Source organism: Rousettus aegyptiacus, unplaced genomic scaffold, assembly GCF_014176215.1.
Source record: "Rousettus aegyptiacus isolate mRouAeg1 unplaced genomic scaffold, mRouAeg1.p scaffold_m13_p_3, whole genome shotgun sequence".
Classification (NCBI taxonomy): Eukaryota; Metazoa; Chordata; class Mammalia; order Chiroptera; family Pteropodidae; genus Rousettus; species Rousettus aegyptiacus.
Window position 1 is genome coordinate 3554388 of NW_023416306.1, and position 26449 is coordinate 3580836.

Sequence of the window (26449 nt, forward strand, 5' to 3'; positions counted from 1 at the left end):
ACGCACGTGGCCCTGACGCTCGGCTCTCGGGCGGGTGGGGAGGGACAGCACGTACCGTGCGTGCCGTGCGGGGTAAATGCTATTTAAATCTGGTTCGAGCTGCCGAATATCTCGCTGACGCGGGATCACTGGCTGGAGTCCAGGTTCGTTTTTCTTTCCCTTTGAGGAGGGGTCAGGCTTGAGAGAACAAAGCCATCTGTCCAGCAAATTATTGCAAAGCTTTAATAACAGATAGTTTGCAATGTATGTTGACGTGCAGAGTAGAAAAGCGACGTTTTGCAAAACCGGTGTCTTTAGAAATGCCCACGTTCCGGCCTGTTACCAGCCTGGTGTCGTTCCCTGAGCTGGTAGTGCCCACCTTCGTGCTAATGTTCTTGCAGAATTAATTAGCTCATTAGAAGCAGCGTTTTAAAGCGGGCGCGTCGCCGCGCAGTGCCCCGGGAGGCTCTCCTTGCTTCGGAGACGCGTCGAGCTTCTGCTGAACCAGGTGCGGGGAGGCTGAGGCCGCGTGTCAGCCGCAGGGCTTCGAAGGCTCCTGCTTCCTGTGACGTTCGTTTTGCGGAGCGCTCTAGTCGCTGTCGTTGGTGACTTCTGACGGCTGATGTAATGCCCTCTGCCATCACCTCGGATCTGCTCACACCTGCCACAGAGAACTTTGCGCTTAAGTTGTTTTCATAACTGCCTAGCCGGGGCCCTCACGGCCGACTTCCAACGTCCTGCCTACTCACTCTGCAGATGTTTAAGGAGTGCCTAGCAGGTCCCAGGCCCCGTGGCAGTGTGGCAGGATTCAGCATTGTAGGAGGTAGTCATGTGACCCCGTGGAGACTCCTGTTGGGGAGATAGCCGCTAACCAGATGATCGCTGGGAAAACTGCTTAATTGCTTTAAGACAGGAAATACAGAAGAGAATGAAAAAGTACCGTAAGCGGTAAGACGAAGTGCACTGACTCTTGGGGGGCTGGGGAGAGTGTCAGGAAAGGGTCACTTCCCTGAGGAAGTGTCATTCAAGCTGGACCCAGAGCCCCAAAGCGTAAGCAGGCGTGAGCTGGGCGTGGGGGTGGGAGGAGTTGTGAGCAGAATCTTCCAGGCTGAGGATGCAGAGCGTGTGCCCTGTGCAGGGCGGTGCCGGCTGGGGCAGGAGCCGCAGCTGCAAGGCAGGGTCTCCGTGGCCGTCCGAGGACTTGGGACTTGAGCTCACACGGACCCGTGCCTCGTGCAGTCATGCAAGGATCTCGTACAGCAAGGCGCTTCTTTAAAGCGAATGTGGCTATGGAGAGCAGAGGTGGCTGCCACTGGCAGATGCCCTCGAAGGTCGTGGGGGCAGGTCCTTGTTGGAAGGATCAGCAGTGTAAGAGACAGTTGTTTAAAAACAAAACAACAAAAACCAACCTTGGCCTCCGTCACGGAAGCGAGATTTTAAGGTGACTGGAACTGTGAGATTCATGTGCCCCGTACCACCTCTACCGTGTTCACTGCTAGGCTGTAACGTGCTTTTTTTTCTAAAATGAAGATAGCTGTATTGAAAAATACAATTTGCCTTTCATAAAGGAACCAAGAAGAGACCAGATACCTCAGTTCTAGAACAGGTCTAGAGCAGTTGTGCTGAACTTGGGGTCCACCAATGGACTTTCACGGGCTTATCAACTGCAGAAAATGGTCTACAGAATTTTGTGCAGGCACATCTTTTAGTTTTTGGTACGTTTTCCAAAGAGATCCGTAACCCAAGAAAGAGTTGAGAACACTGATAAAGAGCTCACAAAACCCAGCAGTCCTCTGCATGCTCGCAGAAAGCCTGCAGGCTGCGCGGGAAACAGCGCAGCAGTCCGGCAGAACAAGGGCTCGGCGTGCGAGGCGTTAGCGGGCGTTTGTGTGGATCACCTCCTGGAGATGCTGGTAAATTCCTCGATTGACGGGGACGTGGGACAAGGGGACCTCTGAAGTCCCGATTCTTTAATTCTCTGCTTAAGGACATCTAAAGGAGGAGTTCGGGCCGGGTACTCGAAGAAGATCAGAAGAAATCAAGGTTTAAGGGCTTCAGAAATTAATGTTAGAAATCTCAGAGTGGCATGATTGTACCTGATGCGGCAGAGACGGTGAAGTGCCTGAGACCGAAGCTGAGTCCTAAGGAAGCCTTTAGAAACTTCGAGAGGAATCGGTTGGTTTGTACTGGGAGGTACTGGGTTGGAAACCACTGAGAATCTGACTGTAGCCGGGCAGCGGGCCAGGGAGACGGGAGTCTCTGGTCGCTTCGAAGTTCACTTCCTGCCTGAAAATACTCACGTGCTGAGTCACACCTGGGTCTGGACCGGCGCAGTCCTGGGCTTTGTGTTTCTACCCGGGTCCTGGACTGTCAGGCCCACCCATCAGCTGAGTGCTTCAAGGAGGAGAACCAAGCACGCTCTGCTGCAATCTTTCCAAGTTATTACCCTCTTAACAGGTTGACAGATACGTGCAAATTGTGACTCACTGCTCAATTTGGCACTAAATTAATGTCTTTCCATGTCGCGTCTGCTCAAGTGTAAACTAGTCACCACTGCTGTGTTACTGCTTGTTTGCCTATATTCCAAAGGTAAAAATTAAAGCAATTTGATCCTGCCGCAGCACGGAGCGGAGCATATGGCGGAGGCGTGGGCGGACAGCTCGCCGTCCTGCCTGTCCCAGCCCTGCCCGCACAGCCGCGGGCGCACGGCCTGGGGGCAGCACTCTGAGCAGCAGTGCAGAGAGCGGGCGTGCGGGACAGGGGCCACCTCCCGTGCCCGCCGCCGGCCTCGGCAGGAAGAAGTGTCGTCCGTCTCCAGCTCCGTGTTTCTGTCAGGCCCCCCGTGGGGGGTGTGCGTTCCGAAGGTTGGCTCGACTTGGAAATGAAATGTTTTGATTTCTGCTGCTAAGATTTAGACATTGTTTTCCTCCGTTAAGACACAGCTGACATTCTCTCTCTTTCTGGCAAACACATAATGTCACCTGTAAAAAGGAAATTTGCATCTCCTTTATGTTAGGCATGTGAGTAAAAAACAGTCTCCTTGAAATTTATTTTCGCTTACTGCAAACTTTGGGTTGCCTTTCCTGAGCTTCGCCGGACGCCGCTGGCAGGGAAGCAGCAGAAGCTCCGCCCCACACCTCTCCACTTGGCCGTTGGCGGCCGGTCGTTCTCCCGGGACCTCGTCTGCATGGGCCTCCTTGGCACGCGAAGGACTATCGCAGCAGCAGAGGAGGCGGAGATGACGGGGTCGGGCCCTTAGAGCGTGAAGCCCAGGCGCCTGCGCTCCGGACGCGGGCCCCGGAACCCCCGCCTCACCCGCCCGGGCCCCCGAGCTCCCAGCCTGCCACAGAGGCCCGGTCTGCAGAAAGGACTGTGACATCTTCAGGGTGAAAGGCGGGCGAGCGAATCGGGACGCCAGCTGTGCGCCGAGGGCCGCGCGTCCGTCTGCGTGCTGCCGCCCGAGTGTGCCGGCTGCCGACGGAGGGTCGCGGCAGGAGGCGCCGCCCGCAGCCCTGCTCGCTGGCATGGGCTTCGCAGTGACCCCCGTCCACCCGGGACACGGCGGGGTCTGCTTCCTGCCGAGTCTGCGGTACCTGGGTTTAAACCACACGCACAGATTTAGGAAGGAAACGTGGAAATGGAGGAGCGTTTCCAGCGACCGACCTGGGTGAACTATTGACATGAAGTTTGCCGTGCGTCTTCCACCCCTGCAAGAAACGTCAGGCGGCGATGGAAAAGGAGTCCCCGTCCTCCCGTCTTCATCTGCTCACCCCTTTTGTAGCTTCTAAGCCTCGAGCCAAGGCCGTTTATCATGGCGTGTGGCGTCCTGGTCGGCCTCTTTCTTAGTCATCAGGGAAGATCGTTTTCCAGACCATGTAAAAATGAGCAGAGTGGGGCCTTGCTTTTAAGAAATACCTCCTGTTCTTTCTGAGCTAGTTGGCTTTTCAGTGCCGCATCCTCGCCTTCTGGTCCTTCCCAGAGACGGGGGTCGCGCCGGGCGCTGAGTGGGCAAAGGCCATTCGGAGCCCCGGCGTCTCCCCGCCCTCCGCGCAGCGGCCCTGCTCGTCTTAGTCCCTTGCCCCCGGCCTCCGTGGTTTTCGCCTGCCTCCTCCCACTCGGCGTTTAAAACCACACCCGACACTCTGAGGACAGCCCAGCAAGCGCATCAGGGGGATCACGCACTCCCGGCTTCCGGAGCTGATGTGTCGCTGTTCACTTTGTAACAAACGGCATCATGCTGTCCGCTGTCTCGCGAGCCCTCTCGGTTTCAGGCTAAAATCTTTTCATGTTGTGAGTGCAGAGCCAATCTCCCTGTTCCCCAGGAGAACGTGGCTTTTATGTGTCCCCGATCTAATGGACGTGTAATTTAATTTGTCACGTCCAAGGGGTATGAGATCCAGTGCAGACTCCCTAACAGATAGCTTTGCATCTGAGCTGCTGTGTTACCCATCCCCTCTGCGTCCGGCGGGATGGGACGGTGAGCACGAACGCTGGTTCGCGTCCGATCCTCACAGGCCCCGAGCCAGACCCCGTTCAGTCAGAGCTGTGGGTTTGCGCCTTCACCGTGAGCCTCCACCGAAGGTGGAATTCATCGCTCCGAGAGAGGCATTTTTGCAGACCGCCCGATTTACCAAGCAGATTGATAATATTTGGGTCCTTTGTATGCACCGTGGACTCGTGCTGAGTCCTTAAAGTCGGTTATCTTGATGATTATTAAACTTTAAGAGCTACAGATTCCATCTGGGCCAAAGGATCAGAGGACTCCCTTTCGGGGGAATGTCTCCAAGAAAAAATGGAACTGATAGATCACCTAATATGTTTGTAGCGAGAAGTTTTAGAGTCAGGGTAGAGAGCTTAGGGATGAAATTGAAATAGGTGCATAGAAAACAAATCAGGCGAAAATCAGGGTAAAACAAGGAGATACACAAGTAAATAAATGTCCTCGTGAGCCACTAGGTAGGTGGCTTGTCTACAAAAAAGTCTATCCTGAGATTTTAGGGTGTAAACATCGAATCCACGTTTGAGCAAAAATTGTGAAATAACTTGAAGTAGAGTCCAACCAGGAAAATAGGAACGACTTCAGATATTGGAAACAGAAGGAGCTTAATTAATGCAGGGAATTGAGTATCCTGGTGATGCCGATAAGACAAAGAGGCAACCAGAGCTGAGCAGCAACAGGAAGTAGCTGCCATTTCTACACCACAGGACAATGGGAGGAGCTGCTGGAGTTGGAGCCTAGAGACCGGGAAGGTGACAGAGCTCAATTCCGATTTCCTGGAGAAGAAAGTCACTAGGTCATGCCTTCAAATGACAAAGCAAGAACTGACGTTAAAAACACGTTATGCAGAAATACCAAAGAAATCACTCAGTGGTTGGCTCTGGAAGGCGAGAGAAGGAGCGGCAGGGGAGTAGGATTTTTTGTGAAAAGCCACATAATCCCGTTTGCCTTCTTAAGAATACCTTCGGTTAATAAAAAGTTAAAATGGAAAGGGGGGTGTCTAGTGCACTGTAGGCTCGACCTCTGTGACCAGGGCTCGGTTCTCACGTGTGCGCTTCTTCCTCCCACCTAGGTATGTTGACGACGTGATCAGTCGCATTGACAGGATGTTTCCCGAAATGTCCATCCACTTATCCAGACCCAATGGAACCTCTGCGATGCTCCTGGTGAGTTCTGTCTGACCCATTTGTAGGGACGTGTGCAAGAAAAATTGGCCTCAAGATTAAATCTCTGGTTCTGTCGTAGGGTGTGCAGAATGGAAATTAAAGCCCAGTTCGATGGTACATAGCATCAGACTTCCCTTTACTGACGTTGTATAGGTTAAAAATTCTGCACTTGTGAAACCTTGCTTTTGAGCAGAATCGCCGCGCTCCTGAGAGTTAACCAGAGAGGAAAGATGCTACAGGACCATTTCGCCTGTAAGTTCGCGGTGCTTTGGGGAACCTGTTTCATGTTATTCCAGAGAGAGTAGAAATGCTCAGCTAGTGGGCCCTGCTTCAGAAAACACCCTCATGAAACAGAGCCGGGTTCTGTGGGAAATCGCGTAGAAAATCCTTCACGTATTCCAAGAAAGTGTTCTGAGACCTTTCCCCGGACAGCTTGCAGTTTTGTTCCTGATGTCGGTTTGCGCTGAGCAAGTTGGCCTCACGCCCTCCCCACTGACGCTTGTGTTTGTGTGAATTCACCGAAGACAGGTGTGCTGGGGAGACTTAGTGGGTCAGTAATGCTCGTGTGTATTAGCAATTAGAGAGGCACAGAGACCGCAGCAGTGAGAAGCTTCCTGAGGCTCCTTGTGACGATGCGCACTTGGAAAGTTCTCTGCACACTGGCTTCGTGGAACCACCACATTTTGTGGAAGGCGGCACCGGCCGAATGAGAAGGGTGGTTTTGGCGGGTGCCAGGGAGGTGAGCTTCAGGGGCTGGGGGTTTTACATCTCGTCAGTGACTGCAGCTTTGGGGCCCGGTGTGAACCCCCCATACCTCATTTTACTCTTGTTTTTTTTTTTGTTTCAATAATATTTTTTATTTTTCAGTTATAGTCGGCATACAACATCATAATGGTTTCCGGTGTACGACATAGTGATTGGACATCTGTGTGTCTCACTAAGTGATCACCCCAGTAAATCTCGTACCCGTACGTGGTTATCACAGTATCGTCGACTGTTCCTTATGCTGTCCTGTGCCGCTCTGTGACCGTCTCGCGGCTACCATGTCGTACGTCCTCATCCCTTCCCCCTTTTTCACCAACCTCCCCCACCCCCTCTCCCATCTGGCGACCCTCAAAATGTTCTCTGTACCTATGAGTTTGTTTCTGTTTTGTTGTTGTTTGGTTTGTTCTTTAGAGTTTACATGTGTGTGAAATCATAGGGCATTTGTCTTTCTCTGACTTACTCCATTCAGCATAGTGCCTTCCAGGTCCGTCATGAAATATCTTTTCTTAGCCCTTTGCTTTCCGTCTGCGTTTCTTTTCATCTGAAGCGACTCTCGTAGGCGGCATTAGCATTTTGCTTTCGTACAGTCTCATAAAGGGCCAGTCGCCCAGGTTCAGCTGTGCGGTTCACTTAAGCCATTCACCTGAGGACGGGCTCGTGAGGGCATGCGTTTTTCTCTTAAGAGAGGAAAAGTGGGCTTGTTAAATGTGCGATATTTCATCCGTGGGGAAAAAATGATCAAGTTCATCTGGGTAACATGCTACTTTTCTTTAAAATTCTTTCCGTTAAAAAATACAGGGAATGAGATAATGCAGTATTGTCATAATAGGAAAAGTAAACAATTTGTATCTGTGGAACACTAAATATTTTCTTGGTTCAACATACAAATTGTCTACGTTTTAAGATCCTCTAGACTCAGAAGCTAAAACAGATCCTGCTTTCAGCATCCTTGAGGGGGACCAGCGGGTTAATGAAGATTAAAATGAAAGCGTCCTCAGTGAAATAGGTTTGTTCAAATTATGCCCAGGTCGCTGCGCTCCATTTCATGACGAAGGTAGGAATTTGCCATTGGCGGGAACGAGCAGAGGGCCGGGGTAGAGGTGGGCAGGTCTAAGGCGTGAGAGCGCCTTCCGCCTGAGGAAGCTGGCGTCCATTTCACAACGACCCGTCAGCCTCATCAGCTTTCTCGTGGAGCTTCTGTTTTAATAGACTGATGAGGGGCTCAATTCAGGGGCAGAAACCCATTTTGTTTATGCACCATTTTTACCCCCATGAGTAGCTGCTGCAGGTCACTGTGCATTTAGCCACCTAGTTCTTGCCTTTCTTAGGTGACATGGGAATTCACACAAGATGGTGCTTATATGCAGGAATGGCAGTGGGTGGTCTGATTCAGAATCAGATGGCCAGGTGGAGAGTCATGCTTTCAGCATAATGACTTTATTTGGCTTTGACTCTTCAAAGACGGTATTTGTCAGGTTGCGGGTCTAGGCCATTTGCTGCTGCCGCACCCACCTCTGAAGTAGCGGGAGTTCTCACCTGGGAGGGGGCAGCTGCCGCCTCCGCTTCGATGCCTGCCAGTCGCCTGTTCCCTGCGACCGTGCGCGGGAACGTGTGGGACCTGCACGGTGCCAGGAGGGCGGCACTGCAGGCGGCGCAGGCAGGAGCTGGAAGTGGAGGTTCCCGGAGGTTGGTCTGGAGTCTGGAACGCCTGGGAGGCACGCGAGACCCGTGGGGCGAGGACAGGCCGGCCGCCGAAGCGGAACGCACCTGAGCGGTCTCTGCCGGCGTCTCCTCTGCCTGCCTTGGCCGAAGCCTGAACCGCGCCTGCGTTTTTAACTCGCTGGCATTTCGTCCTAAGTCAGCCAGGCTTCCAGGATGCTCGGCCCCTCAGTCCGATTGCAGCACAGGATGGTGGCAAGAAAGATTCGCACTGCCAGGCCCCAGGCTGGTGGCTTTCTGAGGTAATTTTTATTATGCAGTTTGCTACACACAAAGGAACGTGCGTGACGTGTATGTCAGTTACAAGGCATAGTGATGCACCCGCGAGTTCACCGCTCAGCGGAAGAAGTAAAACGTGGCCGACGCGCGCTTCTCGGCCCCCGGCTCCCCCCGAGTCACCGCCACCCGCGCAGTCATCCCCTTCTCTCCCTTTTTTAAATGCAGTTGCCACATGGACATGTGTCCCTAAATAACGTGCCATTTAGTTTTGTTCAATTTTGAACTTTACGAAGATAGCCTCGTGCCGCGGCGTGCGCTCGGGGCCGTGCCCGCGGCGGCGCGTGCCCTGGCGACGCGATGCTCCTCGTCATGGCGAACAGTCCGTCTGTGACTGTTCCCTGCACCTTTTACTCTCCCCGCATCAGTGCGTGTTTGGTAGCGGCCGATTTTGCTTTTCAAATCGTGGTGGCATGAACATTCTGGCACATACACCAGAATGTACTTCGAAGCTCAAGTCCACATTAGGGGCCAGGGCAGGCCCCCGACCGGGGGAGGCGCAGGGGAGTGTTGGGAGCAGTGGAGCAGACAGCGTTTTCCGAAGCGTCACCTGAGTTGTGAAACGTAGCGGCTTGATGCCACGCTGGTATTCAGAGGGGTCCGGCGCTGGCTGAGGCGAGGCGGCCTGGCTCCGTGATGTTGTGTTGCTATCGATCTCTCCCGGTTTGGGTTTGAAGCGGAGAGGGGCGTTTGGTTTTTTCGCGTGAACACACGTGGGAAAACGACACAGAACCACTGGATCCGGAGCCCGGGAACCGGGCAGGTCTTGGTTCCTTGCAAGGAGCAGCAGGGTGCCTCCTGCTCGGCAATGGGCAGCCCGGGGCATCACCGTGGTTCCTCCGTGACTTAGAAGGGGGCCGTGTAGAACTGGCACTTTCTAAGGCGGTCGGGCTCAGTTTGGCTCATCTAAAGTCAGTCCAGCCTTGCCTCGTTGCCCTGGCGGAATCGGGGCTTCAGGACCCATCGGAAATTGAGGAGCAGTGACTTTCGGGCCTGGACACCGTGTTTGGCCTGGAAGCACAGTGTGTATCCTCTCCACACTTCTGGGCCGCAGACAGTGTGTGCCCAGGAGATGGGGCCAGGGGCGGGGTGGGGCGGTGGGGCGAATAGATGCTCAGCGAATGTTCGCCGAGGGGCTGCATGAACGGCCGACGAAAGCATCTTTCTCCTCCTCGTGTTTCGGTTTGTCCGCGTCGGCTGCCATGGGGACCTTCTCCTTGGGAGAGAAGGGGTGAGGCGTTAGTACTAGTTCGATTCCAAAACCGTCAGGACATTCGTCGCCGTAACTTCTCCTGGCATCTTTTTGAGTCTTGGGGCAGTGGACTACAGCCTGTGCATTCCATGCCCCAGCTGCCGTGGCATCTAAATGTTCAGCCTCTTACATAAGCGTGAAACACAGGGCGGCTGGCTCGCGCTGCTCTGGTGGAGGTGGGGGGTGCTGTCTCGGTGTTGTGTAAGTTAATAACTCGTGATATAATGAATCCTGTTTCCGTTCTTTGAAGAGATGAGCTCAGTCATCCCAAAATAAATCTCGCTATGTTGATATTTAGTTTCAGTTAATCTACTGCCTAACATCCCATTATTAATTTTCTTCAAGCAGTCAAAATATTGTAAGAGCTTAACTGAGTCAGAGAGTAGGACAAGCAGCTGGCTTCTTTTGGCATTTGAAATATTAATCTGCAATTTTGACTCATCCAGTAGGTATAAAAATGTAAGAAGAAAAAGATGAAGCTTCAACCATTATATTTGAAGGATACCTTGATATCTTATAAATTAGTCTTTCTCAATACGATTTACAATGGACAAAACTCATTTATCAGTCTTTCTAATACACATTTTAACTAACCTTCAATTCCTTTAACATATCCGTGCCTTGCTTGGGAACGACACATCATTTTAAACCTTTCAGACGCATTTTAGCGCCGAGGTTGAGAAACACCCGTGTCAGGCAAGCAGACGTTCCGTGTCCCGTGAAAATGCCAGCAGGCTTTTGGAAGCGGCAGTTCCGAGGCAGTGAAACGGGCCCTGCGCGCCTCGGGTCCTGCGTCTGCCTGCCCCGCAGCCCCTCCCGCAGCCGCGCCCTGCTGGCACCCCGCACCGCTGCTGCACGCACACTCCGAGTCTGCCCCGTGTCTTAGCGCCTGCGCCCCAGCACGGATTATGGGCAGTCTTTGTTAAACGCTCTTTAAAAAAAAATCCATTTTATAAGGTTTATAAGAAAAATCAGCTTTATTTTCTACTTCATTTCTGACACGCGAAAATTGTTTTATAACCCCGGTTCCAAAAGACATTTTTTGCCCCAAATCAGACTCATGGTTTAAGGCAGAAGTTCTCAACTCACGGGCTGGTGGGAAGGGGTCAGGGGACTGTTTCAGGGGCTCCCAAAGGCAAGACGATCGGTGTGGCTTTCCTTCCTCACGCGTCTCCATGTACGAGTCCCCGTGGAGTTTTCTGGTGGCTGCACGATGCCAGGTGCTGCCAGCACCCTGGCAGCTGCCGGCCCGTGTTCGTGCGCGGAACATCCCCACTTTATCTCTGCTGCGGTGAACACTGGCAGCTGTGTCCCACGGGGACAACAGGTCCTCGAGGTGCTCAATAATTTTTAGGAGCGTAGCGAGGTTCTGAGACCAAGATGTTTGAGAACTGCTGCTTTAAGGAGAAATACGTCCAACTATTAAGACTGTTCAAAACAGTCGTGTGCGTGGCGATGGCAATGGCATGAATGGACGTTTACTTATGATGAAAGACTTTAAGGTGTAATAAAAAGTAAGTAAAAAGCAAAGGAACGCGGGGCATTCTGCAGGACAGCTAATTCAGTTTCTTCACCCAGATCGAAGACGTGAGACGGAACGGGGAGGACGGGGTGCTGGAAAGGCTTGAGAGCTACGTGCACAGCAGGGGCCGCGGGTCCCGACTCGAGCAAGCCAGCTGTAAAAGCACGCTTTTTAGGCAGTTTGAAGGATTTGAATGTGGTCCAAATTTCAAATGATACCAAAGAATCGTGGGTAATTTTATTGGGTATATGATGGCCCAAGGTTATTACCCAAAGGTGGTTTTTTAGAGGTAGATACTGAAATAATATGATGTATAAGGTTTGCTTTAAAATACTTCAACAGAGGAAAAAAAGAAGTAAGGCTGGATAAAGTAGGTGTGGCAAAATCTAAATCTTGATAATTTTTGAATGTGGGTGGTTATTAAACAATCTCTCTTCCTTTATGTTGGAAAATGTTTGCAATCAGAAATATTATGGATGGCTATCTAAATCCAAGTCTTCCACATACCCTCCAAAACATACAGAATACAGAAAAACAAGAACAAAGATAAATATTTAAAAAAAAAAAAACCATAAACACAACTGGAAGACTACAACTGCCCATACTCCAAATTACATGTGAATAAAAAAAAGCAAAGAAAAGCCACATCCCAGTGAGCTGTCGCTTGCCCTCTACTGTTAACCCCTCTGCTGATGGGAAAAAATGCCTCACACAAAAGTATATGTACTGTATGATTCCCTGATAGAAGTTCTAGAACAGGCCAAAACTAAGATGTGTAAAAATCAGAGCAGTGTTTGCCCCGGGCGGGCTGGGGCAGGTGTCGATTGGGAAGGGTGGGAAGGAAGGAAGGATGTATGGTGGCGGAAGTGTTCTGTACTTTGATAGGATTGTGATTTATGTGGCTGTGTGCATTTGTCAGAATTTAAAGAATGGACCGCCAAAGAGTTGCACATTTTATTGTAGGCAGATTTCGCCTCAAAAGATTTTTGAAAGATTAAACAGTATGCTAGCCTAAGTGTTTAGGGGTGAAGTATACTAATGTGCGCAACTTCCAAATGCATCAAAAAAGAAAAAAAAAAGATGAATCAGCGGATAGATAGATGGAGATGTATATGATAACTACGTAGAACAAAGTGATCATTGTAGGTCTAGCCCATGAGAATATGGCGTTCACTTTACAGTTCTTTTACCTTTTTAGAAGTTTGAAATTTTTCATAATAAAATGTTGAAGGACAAAATACCTCGGCGTAAGGAGCTACCTCCGCCCCAAGGAAAACAAACCCCGCAGAGCAGAACGCGGTTTAGCATGGCACTCCAAACTGCTTTTCATGTTCTCAGGCGTTTGGAGAGATGGAATTCACAACAGAGACAGGCAAAAAATATGAAGAAGTGAAAAGGATTTATTATACTCAGGAGAAAACTGGGAGAAATGATAAAATTATCTCAGAAATTAAGACTGAATTTCAAGATTCTCAAGGAAAAAATAGTTTCGAATGAAATTTAATAAAGGGCATTAAAGAAATTCTGGGAAACAACCAAGAGAATGAAAATAAAAGAAAGATGTAGAAAGGGTCAGAGTGGTTGACGTGAAACACAAAGACGACAATAAAAACATATATAATTGGAGTCACGAGGAAGCGAAACAAAATAATGGAACAGAACTAATATGTAAAACCGTAGTCTAAGAAAAACATCTAGAAACCGAAGGTCTGAATCCGTGTGCGCTGAGAGTTCACTGGGTGCCTGGGGAAACGGGCCAGCAACAGTCAGCTCTAAGCCGTGCTCTAGTGATGCTAGCAGGCTCCAGAGGTAGAGAAGAACTCCTCAAGGCTTCCGAGCAGAAAAATCCAATAACTTACAGGCAAGAGAATTAGACTGGCATCCGACATCTTGAAAACAATATATAAAGCAAGGCAGTGATGGAGCAGCATTTTCAAAGAAAGTGTGAACCAAGGATACGTATGTCTTGTTCAAGCACCAAGGCCAGAGAAAAGCCATTTCAAACAGAAGAATTCTGTACCTGTTAGCCCCTCCTGAGGCGTCTGCAGGAAGGTGAGCTTCATCTAGCCCAGAGACGAGTGGGAAATTTTCAGCTTAAGGACTGGTGGTGAAAACGTGATGTGTTTAATTGTTGATACAAGACTCAAACAATGGCAGTGACGGAGGTGAAGTAATAACATGAACGTCATATGCTCTAACGCAGTGGAAATAATCTAAACAAAAATGGGAGGAGGGAAGGATAGAAGTAGAATGAGCTTACTGGCTTTCGTATGTGTAATGGATGACAGGCGAAGGTTGCCATTAAAAACAGCCATGCGAGACGCTAAAATTATGTCTCAGAAAATGGGAGTCTAAGGGCATTAGAATACATAGGTACAAAGGTAAGCATGAGAACAAAAATATAAACTTTCCTAAATACAGTCAGTCAACGGATAAATGAGTGAGCCAGCAAAGAGAACATCACTTAGAGAAAGAAGCCCCGAAAATATAGTAACACATAATAACTACACAATTATGTGATTAAGTTGAGACCACGCTAATCAGTCATATCAAAAACGTGAATGAATTTAACATACTCATTAAAAACTGCTTTTCAAGTTGATATTAAAATTCACATGGAAAAGAAGCATGGAAGAAAGGCTGGGAAAACACCGAAAAGAACAACCACCCAGGGAACGTGCCCTGTCAGGCATTAGCACACACTCTGACGCACCTGTAATTAAAACTGCGAGGTATTTGCTCATGGGCAAACAAAACAGGCCCGTAGAAAAAAACAGACTAAAAATAGACTTGAGTACTTATGAAGTTTAGCATATGGAAAAGGTAGCATCTGACATCAATAGGGCCTGAGTCATAAAAAGGAAAACAATTTTAGATGGCAAAAAAACATCATAACAAAGGCAGAAGACAGCTGCCACGCTGGGAGAAAGTTTTGCAAGGTGCATCACAGATACAGGGATCTGTGCGCAGATACTACTACCCCTAAGAGCATTTCATAACTCTTTAAAATGAAAAGACCAAAAATGGGATAGAAAACGAGGAAAAGAGACAGACAATTCACCCCCACCAAAAGTTATAAAAATGGTACTTAAACATATGAAAAGATGTTCAACCTTACCCATAATTAGAGAAATGCAAATTAAAACTGCACCGAGGTACCATTTCTCACCTACCAGATTGGCAAAAATTAAAAAGCCTAACAACACACTCTGTTGGCGAGCCTGTAAGGAAGCAGACCCTGCCACGCGTTGCCGTGGGGATGCGTATCGGTACAGCATTGTGAGGGACACCGGCATGTCTCGTAAAGCTCTGTGTGTTTCCCATTTGACCCTGCGGTGCTACTTCGAGGAGTTTGTCCCGAACACATACGCCCAACAGTACGAAAATACACGTGCACGAGATTGTTAGTTGCAGCTTGTCTTTAATTGCAAAATACTGGAAATGACCTAACCGCTGATGCGGAGAGCGTGAATAAATTATGATACGGCTGCACAATGGAGCCACACCATTTCTTTTCTCGTCTTAAAGAATGAGAAAGACCCCTGCGACTCATACGGAATGAATTCCAGGATACATTGTTAAGAGAAAAAAAGCTAAGTTGCAAGAGTATCCTTAATATGCGTCCTCTTTGAAGAAAGGGATATAAAATATCTGTCATCTTGTTTGGAGGGGTAGCACAGGAAAGATAAACTTGAAACCAAGAAACTGGTTAGAGGGAGGCGAGTGGGAAGAAAGTGAGAACGAGGTTACCTTTTGTATAGTTTCTGACTTTTAGAAGGTAATCTTGCACATACTCACTCAAAAAATATAATCGACAGGAGTGGATTAAAAAAATGCAAACAAATAAATGTAACTATTTCAAATGAATAACCACGCTTTGGAGTAGGAATGGAGAACTAATCTTAGCATCCTTTGAACACAGCATTTGACTCTAAATCCTTAGGCTAAGGACTATTATAACTGAACTAATATCGAATTCTAGGTGCTTGGCCGGTGTTTCACAGGAGTATACGTACACGAGCCGTTCCGGAACTTTATACGTATTCTAGGATTGGGCAGGTAAGGAAGTGAGTCACGCATAGTGGGGAGCTGCTTCCTCCCTTTCGGAGGTGGACATCGCGGATGCAGAAAGGAGAACGCTGGCGTAAAGTTCTGGGGTCGGATTGGGATCGGCAGTGTCGGGACGAACCGGTTTTAAATGTGTGTGTGGGTGGATACGGGGGCAGGCGTAGGTGTGCACGTGGGCACACACGCTCACTCGCGCCCTCGCTCTGGCTTGGGGACGGTCTAGACGCAGCGAGACTCCAGGAGCCGCGGTGCATCGCTGCCCGTGTCTCCGGCTCGTTGGTTTCTCCGTGTCACGCTCGCTAGCGGGAACTGAGCGTTTCGAGAAGTGACTGAGTCCAGAACTGGAGCAGAGGACGTGCAAGGCGAGCCCGGACCATCGCGCTGTGCCAGGAGGAAAGCGAAGTGCCGGCAGACGGCAGGCCGTGCCGAGAAGACACCGGCCAGTTCGAAGGGACTCCCACTGGCCAGACCTGCAGCCGCTGGGCGCCGCAGCGCGTGATGCTGGCCACGGACCGTAACGCGCAGAAGCAGTCGGACTCTGAAAACAAGGGACTGAAGACACAGGAGCTGTCAGCATCACGTAACAGTCGCTCCGGGAAAGCCACTCCTCACAGTAGAGTGTGAACTAGTAAGTGTAGAAAGAACTAGAAAATCCAGCAGCCACCGAAATAATAATTGTTCCACTGAAGCATCAAGAGTCATCATGGATGCCAAGATGCGTGGGCGGAAGTCTGAGGAGGAACAGTACGAGTGTGTGTGTGTGTGTGTGTGCGTGTGCGTGTGCGCGCACACACGCGTGGCGAGCAGCGAGCGAGGACGTGCGCACCCAAGGACAAGCCCACGAGGTGTGACGCTGACCTTTAGGGCATCTAGGTGAAGGGCCGTCGGGAATTCCTTGTACTATTGTTGCAGTTTTTCTGTAAGTCCAATATTGTCTAAAATTATTTCAGAATAAGAACTCGCATTCTAAGCACGCATGTTTAGATTTGTAAATTAGGTGAAAGTATGTGCGTTTGGTCCCGAATGGACCGGTGGCGCCCCTCCCCCACTGCCACCAGCCCGGTCCAGGCCTCTGTTCCCTCTCGCCTGGGTTGACATGACAGCCCGGCACTGCCTCCCGTCTGTGCCCCACGCAGGGAGGGTCAGCTCGGAGCCTGCAGTGGCCCCCCGTCTCCCGCCAGTGCAAGCCCCGCAGCCCGGAAAGGCTCCCCCTGTCCCAGTTTGCGTGCCCGTGGCCGTGCCAGTAGTGCGTCCAGGTGCCGCTCTCGGGGGGCGGCCGAGCCCGTCCCGCTTCATCTCCCGAGACTGGCTGTCATTGTAATGGTGGGGCCCTGACCCCGGGCCCCTGCCCTCTGGGGAGGTGATGGCTCGGCCTCGGGACGCCTGAGCCCCGCGGGTTTCGGTGTGTGCATGTGCTCGTGTGCCTTCCTCTGCGGGAGGGGCCTGTGGCTTCCGTTTAAAGGGCAGTTAATCCCCAAGGAAGGTTGAGAACATGGATCTTAAGCTTTGACCAGAGCTCTGGACCTTTCTCTTTCGGCTTTCTGGTCACCCGCCGATGCAGCTCCTGTCGTCTGTACTCCTGTACGCAGCATAACTACGTTCGTACTTCATTTCCAGGTGAATTTCTGGTGGCTTCCGGGTTAAAGCCCATGCTAGAGATAGAGATGCTCCTCCCAGAGACAGAGATGCTCCTCCCAGAGACAGATGCTCCTCCCAGAGACAGAGATGCTCCTCCCAGAGACAGTAAAGGAAGCCTGCAGAGCAGATGCTTTTGTGCTCTTGGGCACCAGAGTGGAGCAGCGCAAAAAAAAAAAAAATTGGACATTAAATCTATTGTTTTCTGACAGCCAAGGCATTAAAAAAATTTTTTTTGGCGTTACATAGTTTCATTTTCTGACAAAAAGAACTAATTTCAAGGAATAGTTCATAATGTTTCAATTTTATTTTCTATATTTTCTCTTTTTTTACAAATGTCGTTACTAGATGTGCACTCGTATCTATAAGATGAATGTGTGTTTACGACTTAATGGTAATTGACAGTTTCCCTAAGATTCCCTAAAAATATTTGCTCTAAATTAGTGATAGCCCAGGTAGGCTCTCTAGAATCTCCCCTCCCTGTCCCCCCACCCCCGCCAAAAAAATGTTAATATGTCAGTATTCCTCAGATTCTGTTATTTCTGATGATACTCTTCAAAGCCCATAATTCAGATCTCTGGTTTCTCGCAACACTTTCAACCGCGTTTGTCCCCAGAAGGTCGGGGGGCACGTTCCACCGGGTAACAGGTACAGGTGCATCTGATCAGGCGGCGTCCGCCGCGGTGGATCTCAGTGTCGGGGAAGGCTGCTCCAACTCCACAGGTGTTTTTGCGGGATTGTATTCTAAAAATGTTTTGAACACACGGAGCGAAGTTAGCGTCTGGCAGGGACGGGCGGCTCGTCCCTTGCTGAGGCAGAGTGACGCGTCAGAAGTCAAACGTGGGTGGGGCGGACGCAGTGTCACCGCTGCCCTAGCCTTCACCTCAGGGCATCTCGTTCAGATCTCTCCAGCGGCGAGCGCCGGGTCTTACGTCCTGCCCCCGGTCGGGGAGCTCTCTGATCCAGTACTTATCTTCATTCTTGTAACAAGTACTTGTTGATCAAATACTGTGTGAGAAATAACCCCGAGCCGTAATCTCGAGCAGCGAGCCGGCCCCAGACGCGCCCGATGCCGCGTCCACTCTCTCGCTGGTGTGCTGGCTGCCCGGCCTGGCGTCTTCGGTCAGCGCCTCCGCCCGTCCCCCACCGCCACCTCCTGTGGCGTGAACTCCCGCCACAGCCTTCTAGCTGGTCTCCCGGTCGCCTGGCTTCAGGGGACTCCGCACCCACCTCGTTCCAGAGGGCAGGTCTCACCAGGCCAGTCTCCTACTCTGCGGGCTCCTCGACGCTTGTAGGGTAAAGGCCACCACCTCCTCCCCAGGAAAGCGCACATGGTCTTCATAATCTGGCCTCAGTTTACCTCTAACCTTTTCTCCTCCCTCCCTCTTCCCACCTAGGAACCCCACGCTTCTGATGCTTCTCAGTGGAGGCACTGTTGGCGTTTTGGCCGGGACAGTCCTCTTCGTATGCAACGGGCAGCGTATACAGAAGGCCTGGCACCCCTGGCCCCAGCGGCTCCATGCCAGCAGCTTGCCCACTTACTGTGACTGAGGAGGCTCCTCAGGAGCCGTTCGCAGCGCTCCCCAGACGCTCCGTGCCCGCCCGCCCCCGTGCCCCGGGCCTGCTCATCCCTCTGCCTGCGGCGGCCCCGCCACCTCCTGCCCCTTCTGGCAAAACTGCTGCTCATTGTTCAAGGCAGGGGTCCAATGTCACGTTTCAGGAAGCCCACCCTTACTTCCTCAGGCCCAGATCGGCCCTTCCTTTGCACTCCGGATGCCCTGTTTAGGCCTGGGGTGTGCAGGGTACAGAGGTGTCGTAGACTGACCTTAAATAGGTCACTTTGCATTAAAATGCCATTGGACAGTACCAGAAGCATCGTGTCTGCTGTGCCCTGAGCCTCGGTGAAGGTCCCGAAGGGGAAGTGCTGTGATCTGACCGTTACCCATCGACATCTGTCGTGCCCACCTCATTACACAGCATCACATAGCCCTAGGGGCGGGCGTGGGGACCACAAAGAGAAAGGTACTCTCGGACTTCGTAATTTCACGGGACAGAGAGACAATATAAATTGTCATTGTGGATCTCGTCACTAGATGAAAAATGATATTCATCAGTGGATTCTTGGAATCCCTTGCAGCTCGTCTCAGTGTGTTTGACCAAACAGAGCCCTGTCTCTCGACTCCCACGGCATCCAGTCATGGGAAGCAAGATGATGTTACTCTGCCCGAATCATAATCTTTGTTTTGAAGAGTTATGAACACAGGACGAGGCTGCTCTTCGTTCAGACGGTTGAGTGGTGTCAGTTCAGATTTATACACGGTAATCGAATCTCATTAGCCCGGATTTACACTGCATAGACCAAACACGTAAATAATTGAAACCACCCAGAGCTGCCGTAAATCCTCCGCCGGTTTTGAAAGCAGTTTGTCTCCGTACTTCACCTCCTTCCCCAGCCCCGGTCTACACAGCCGGTCCCCTCCAGTTCGTCTTGTCACTGTGTCTGTGCCTTGAGATGGAACAGTTGCTCGATTTTAATAAAAGCGACCTACACAGTTTGTTTCTTCGGCGATTGAATTAAAAGATGAGTGTGAATTTACACTACTACGGTCTATGGCATTATTAATTATACAAAGTCAGTTTAGCTGATCGAGCTGCACGTGGTTAGAGGGGTAGCGGTTCCCTTCAGCCCTGCCTCCACCATCATTAACCCCGCTAACCCATCGGCAGACTAAGAAGAAGGCGGGCCCCGGGGCCAGGCCTGGGTGCAGCGCCTCGCTGGGCCGCTGGTACCCAGCTGACGCCGAGTGGTCACTGCGTTTCTCTGAGCCGTCACTCCCCCCTGTAAAGTGGAGCGTGGGGTCGTCGTGAGCGTTGCCCGGGTAGTCCAGGCCGCGTGCCCACAGCCACGCCGGCTGCGCGGTGTCGGCCGCAGGGGTGCGTGGGGCCGGGGGCATCGCGGCAGTTCCCGCTAGACGTTTGTTGACGATCGTAAAACTTTGTAGGCCTCGTTCATTATTTAATTACCACGTTGTCTGTTGATCATAAGCACTGTGACTCTAAGAAAGTCCCTTTGTGTCTGCTCAGAAATCCTTTGTAATAATGTGGGACTTCCTTTTAAAATAAGATGAAATTTTTTTTTTCCTTTTTCCCCCTCATTTTAGAGCAGCGGTCCCCAGCCTGTGTGGCACCGGGGACCGGGGCTCCTATGAGCATCTAACACCCGATGATCTGAGGCGGAGCCGAGGCGGTGATGCCGGCTGCAGATACAGATGGAGCTTCGCTCACCTGCCCGCCGCTCAGCCCTGCTGTGCGGCCCCTTAATAGGCCATGGCCCAGTACTGGTCTGCGGCCCGGGGGTTGGGGACCCCGTTCTGGAGCCCATCGGGCCGGCTCCTGCTCAGCCTTTGCGGCAGCTGCGCCGTCTGTCCCCGGCGCTCCCCTTCACTTCTGAGGGTTCTGGGCCCCTCCCCCCATCACACCCTGCCGCCCTGTCCCTGGCCACGCCTTATTTTTCCTCAGAACGTTCTATCGTATGGCGTGTGGTTTGTTTGTTGGCCTGTTGTCACTCTCTGCCCCCCGGAGCGGAAGCCGTGAAGGCGGAGACGTGGGGCTGCTCCCCGCAGTGTCCCCCCTGTCGGGAACAGAGCCGGGCACGTGCCGAGCGCCCGGTTAGCGTGAGCAGTGCCGGCTCGCGCCGGCCCCCTGTGGTCGCTGCTGCGCAGAGAGGCGAAACGAAGTGCCCGAGGTGCCCGGCAAGTAAGGAAATACAGCCCCTGCCAGTTCGACTCCAACGCGCACGTTCTTTCTGCCGTTGACGTGGCCTCCCGTTTCTGGATGTTTCTGCGCCACTGCCAAATCTCTAGGAATTTCATTGTGCCTTAGAAGCCTTGCCGTCTCGATGTTGTTCGTTGTCGCCTGGAATGCCTCCCGGGCGCCTGGCTTCCACAGGGCTTGTGCCATCACGAGGTTAAAGGAGGGTCCGCGCCCAGTCCCTGCCCTTCCACCCTCAGCCTCGAGCAAACCTCCCGCTGGACTGTGAGCGCCCCCGGAAAAATAAGATTTTATTGAACTGTCTTGTTCCTTGTCACGCTCCCAGGGCTTCGAGCTGTGCCCGGCACAAAGGTGGCGCCGTTAGCAACCCCTGAATGAACGAAGACGGGGGCGTGGGAAGCGCCGCGAGCGTTCAGGCCTGGGCCATCGTTCAGGTCAGCAGAGACCGGCTCCGTGCCGCCCGCGGTGGGCCCCAGGCCCGTGACCGGCCGAGACCGGCTGGGCTTCCGGCGCTTGAAATTCTAGTCCTGCCCCTGGGCTCATGGAGTGAAGCGGGGTCGAGGTATCTGATTCGGACAGACTGGGGTGCCGTCCACACCCCAGAACCCCCGGTGCCTGGTGAAAACACAGACTCTGGGAGCGGCCACAGCTGCATCCTCAGGGAAGGGCTGTGGCCTCAGAAGCAGACAGAAGGGCCTTCCCGGCGGGGAGAAGTGAGAGTGAAAAGTGAGGCTCGGCTCATGGTTCTAGAAAAGGGTGCCCCCGCCGCGACGGGTAGGGTTCTGATACTTCCCGCCGGTGCGTGCGCCGCCGGGCGCTTGGCGCTTCATGTGGCCCTTTAACGTGTGCTCACTGAGTACACCGGCCCCTCAGTGCACGACGTCACTGCCATTTCCGGGGTGAGAAACGCCGAGATTCGGAAGGTTAAGTAACTCGCTCGAGGTCACGGTACACGGCGGAGCGGGGACTTTCAGTGAGATCCTTGGTCTTCCCTGTGCCCCTCTGTGCTGTCCATGAAAGGTCACAGGCAGGATCAGAGAAATGCAAGAAGCCCCCAGTGTGTTCGATAGCTGGGGGGTGCTTCCGAGTGAGTCAAGTTTTCTTTAAAAGCTTCTTAAGCGAATCATGGCTTTGATACCATTTAATTTTGGGGGAAAATGCTTTCAGAATACACTCCTGACTCCCCGTTCTATTTTCCTCTTCACGCGGGCTTTATCAAATGATTGTTTTGTTGATAAATTTAGTGTGCAGTTGGGGCTTGTACGGAGATCATACCTACCCTCAAGGGGAGAGGGGGTTTTATCATTTCCATTCATTCTCATTAAACCCGGAACATTTGCATCTTAACTTTTACATCTTGTTCCAGGAATTTTAAGCAGTCTGATTGTATGGAAGTGGGTCGTATTAATTGCAAATGGGCTAGACATCTGCTCGCTAACGTGGAATGATTTTTTTTTAGCTCTATTTTGTTTTTATATATGATCTAGCAGAGTGATTAAGTGAGGGCTGTCGGTGATGCTGTTACAAGACTAGGATTTTCTGAGCCTTATAACCCTAAAGAGGAATTTAAGAGTGAATCTTTGAACATTCTTGAACCGGGAGCACTTGAATGTCTGGGAGTTGATAGGTTGTGATCCACAGTCGCTCGGGGAGGCGTTTTCTCTCCGTGGATCCCCAGTCGGCCTGCTGCACAGCGAGCCCGCATCCAGCGCGGTCCAGGCGGGGGTAACGGGGAGGAGAGCGGCATTGCCGTCCGTTTCCACCTGCAGGAAGTGAGTGGACAGGTTAGGTGTCGTATCAACTGGAAAGATAGGACCCAAGCTGCTGACGACTGGCCGAATAGGCAAGTTACTTCTTTCCCGATACCAGTGTGCTTCCTAGCATGGATTTTGGGGGGACACTCATTGTTAAGGAAGTTGATAAGCACAGTAAGTTTAGGAAGCACCGGATAAGCAGGTTCTTCTATTGCAGTCCTTTTCAGAGCCTTTAGTATGCCTGCTGTGCTGTGAGTCTTTAGAGGAGGATACTGTATACAGTTTCCCCAGCCTGTTTGACCACAGGTGTCTTTTCATGGACTACACTTGGGGACAGAGTTTCGGGTTCTAAGTCGGTGGGGCTGCCGGTTCAGTTGGGGGCAGGAGGGAAGTCAGAGCCTCTGTATATCCATGCACGTCTGCACTTGACAAAGACAGGGAGGTGATAGTTCACTTAGCAGCAGTGTTTAGGGAAGGACAAGTAAAACACGTAAAAGAGGAAAGAGTTCTAGAAGGAGTAGCTTCCTGACCTGGCACCAGCTACCTAGAGGGTCTCAGTATTTGTTGAATGAATCAAGTATTAGGTGCTTAAGCTTGGGAGGAAGATATCTAATGTTTATAAACCATCATATTCTGTTTCAATTTAGTCACCAAACGTATATAATCTTTCGGGAATCAAAGGTTAAAACATGCTAACTTTTCTTTTCCTGCAAATAACAGATGTCCTTTTCATGCAGAAATATCTGCTGTGTGCCGCCTTGACACGTGGCAGGTGTTCCTGGGATCGTTATTCTGGGAGTAGGAATGGTTTTGAACCGATTGATCCAAACCTCAGAACCAGTGACAGAAAGCTGACAAATGTAGGGGGTGATGTCTGCGGCCGTGGAATCGGCTCACAAGATGGGCGGGGCTGCCGTTAGGACCTGCGACCTTGGCCTCATTAACTTGAGGCGTCTGAAGCCCCAGCATCATGATGATGGTGCGACACCTGTCGTAACTGCCGAAACCCTCCTGCTAACTCGTGGCCGTGCTGCTTTCCCGAAGCCCCCTACTCCTGCACAACGTGGCTTGTTACCCAGAGGAAGGATCGCTTGCTCCCCGGGAATATGGGGAATCATTTAGAGCACTTAATTTGTGTTGACTCTTTACTGGTGCACTATTGCAATTAAGTTAGATTAATGAAAGGTAAATTCCAGTCTATACATGAAAAAAAATCTCTCGTAAAGATCCTAATTAGTATGTGTGTTTATTTAGCCTCTCATGGTTTAATTGCATCCCATCTTGCTATTTACAAACAGGCATCATTAAAGAATAATGAGTGTGTGAAGAGCATTAATCCTAGCAGTGGAGGTGACTGGAGGTTGGTGGGAAGAGGGAAGCAGGCTGGCTTTGTCTTATTTTCTCAGGAAGGGGGTGCACAGTGATCCTCTGACGCGGTCCCCGAGGGGAGGGTGGAGCAGGCGCCCTGCAGGGCAGCAGCTTGCCTTTTGGCCACAAAGAGCCGGGCTGCTTTTACTTTGCTGCGTGTAGTCCGCAGAGGTGAGCACGTGTGTGCGCACGGCCGCCCGTGACCGTGGCTGGCAGAGTCGGGGCCAGGGCTTCCTGTGCAGCCTTGTGCTGTCGGACACGTGCAGGTCACGTCGGCGAGGAGGCCCTAGGATGCCGGAAAAGCCGACCAGGATGCAGGCCTCTCCTCGCTCAGCTCAGCTCCAGCCCCTTCAGCAGCCTTTAAAGACACCATCCCAATGTGAAGTGAGTGGAGAAGTAGAGTTATGGTATTTCACAGGTGCCCCTAATCCCTCACTCCAAATTTGCATAATTCGCAGTCATTCCTGGAAGGAGCGAAGCAGTTTTATCTTTTTCAGTCGGGTGCTTGATCGTTCGTGTTCTGTTCTGATCTGGTTGAAGGCTAGGAAAGCCGAGATCCGAGCCGGGTGGCGACGAGGCAGCCGGACAGGAGAGGCACCAGCAGCAAGGACACGTCCCCGTCGTCCCCGTGCGATCCTCTGATCCTCGGCGTAACACGAACGTGTCTCATGAACACGGGGGGACACGGAGGGGTAGCGCTGGCACAGCTGAGGGGCGTGGCCCGCATAACGCTCGGGGGACCTGCCAGCGCCTCAGTTTCCCCTCACGTTCCGGTTATCGCTGTGAGCGGTGCTGTGAGTGTGTTTTATGTTGATGCAAATCGCTATGATTCAAACCGTACTAAACGCCCTAGATTTCTCTAGGGATTCCTGGGCGAGTTGACGTCCAGGGTTTGATTTACTTAAAATTGGGTTATGGGAATTCACAGTTTTCAGCACATTTCCTCAAACAAACTAGTTCAATTTTAAGCTACCCTAAATAGAAGCCCATAAAAAAAGTCTGCCGGTGTTCCGACTGCTGCCTGCTTCCGCGGGCACAGCCAGCTCCTCCTCAGACGCAGAAGGGCCGCGGGCGCGTGTGCTTGCCTCCCGTCGCCAACTCGCGGCTCTTCCTTTTTCAGCTCACAGGACAGTGGGCCGTATTTTCCCATTCATATTAATTGGATTTTAAAGTGACCTTGTCCATGTATTGATTTGAATTAAAATTTTCTATGTCAAGGTCAAGTCAACACATATCCTACAAACTGTTAAAAAGCCAAGTGCTGCCTAACAGGGTATGGACAGGAGAAATGGAGGTGTAGCAGGGCCAGGTTAGACACAGGGGCGCCGTGGTACTGCCCGCTGGGGGTGGCAAGAGGGAGGTGTGCGTGGGGACCCCGCCTTTGCCTGTGCTCGAGTCTGCCTCTCGCCTCTTTGGGGGAAGAGCACCCCGAGCACCTCAGAGCCTGGGCAATGCTGCTCAGGGTGTGGTTCGGCTCATCTGAATGCACCTGGGCCACCTTGAGAAAGAGAGAGGGACGCCCGTAAACTTGAGCTGTCTGGCCGGGCGAACCGCCCCCTCCCCGTCTCCCACGCAGACCGTTCCACAGGGTCTTAGACGCGATAAAAGGAAGCGGCCCCTGCTGTTTGTCCCTCTTCTCTTTCATCTCACCTCAATATAACGAAGCCACCCGCCGGGAGCCCCAGCCAGGCACCCGGAAGCTTCCGTAGCTTCTAGGCCTGCTCTTCCTTCCCATCCGGGCGATCGGCACATTCCGCCAGTTCCGTCTTAAATCCACTGGCTTCTCAGCTTGTCGGCCGCCGTTGCCCTCACCGACGCTGCCAGCTCACTCGTCATCTCCCCGTTTCTCGGTCCCTCCACAAAGCGGCCAGGGGCCCACTTGGCAAAAGCGCACATCGCGTACGTGGTTCTTCCGCCGGAAACCCTGCGGCGTCCCGCTGCACCCGGCTAGCATGGAACTCCCGTCCCAGCCCCAGAGGCCCTTCCCGGCCGACCTGGCCAGCGCGGCCCGGGCGCGCTCACTCTCACCCCGTGGGTGTCCGCCGACCTCGAACCAGCCCCTCGTCCAGCTTTGCTGCCGTCGTGGCCCCACGGCCCGAGGTGTGTTTACTGTCCGTCCACGACGCCCCCAGGAGTGTCCAGTCATGGGACACTGTTCTGCTCACTGCTCCATCTCTAACCCTGAGAACAAGGCTTGGCACTTAGAACAAATACTCGTGTATAAGTATTGGGGTGAATCGGGTGAACAAATAAGTGAATAATTGAATGGTCTTATCTAAATGCAGTTCTTCCACGCATAGGTACATCTAAATGATCTCTCTTTAAGCTGTCCCCTTTTTGTTCATTTCTTTCCCAACTTCTTGCAAATTTTATTTCTTTATATACTTATTTGTTGCCTGTCTCCTCCATTAGACTGTTAGCTCTATGAATGTCTTTTTTGTTTTTATGTACCAAATGCTTGGTGTGTATGTAATATGTATCTAATAAATGTTTGCTGGATAGAAGGAAGGAAAGACTTGGAAAGGGAAGCCACGCGCAGTCCAAGGCAGCGTTGAGTTCTGGTTGCGTCTCTCTGTGTGGCCGCCGCCTCGTACCACTGCCAGTTTTTGTCCCCAGTCTTCTCCATCTTCTCAGTCCAAAGTCCGGAAGGAGGCCGTTTACTTAGGAGACAAGGGC

The 26449-nt window shown here is 51.6% G+C and overlaps 1 protein-coding gene across 2 annotated transcripts in view; it reads left to right on the plus strand.

The window, feature by feature from the left end:
* MED27 (mediator complex subunit 27) overlaps positions 1-26449 on the plus strand; it is a 167070-nt gene that overhangs the window by 106723 nt on the left and 33898 nt on the right. For both annotated transcript variants that reach the window (XM_016133875.2, XM_016133877.2), the window contains exon 4: positions 5550-5643. In XM_016133875.2, the coding sequence (XP_015989361.2) occupies positions 5550-5643 (94 nt within the window). The remainder of the gene's footprint in view (positions 1-5549; positions 5644-26449) is intronic.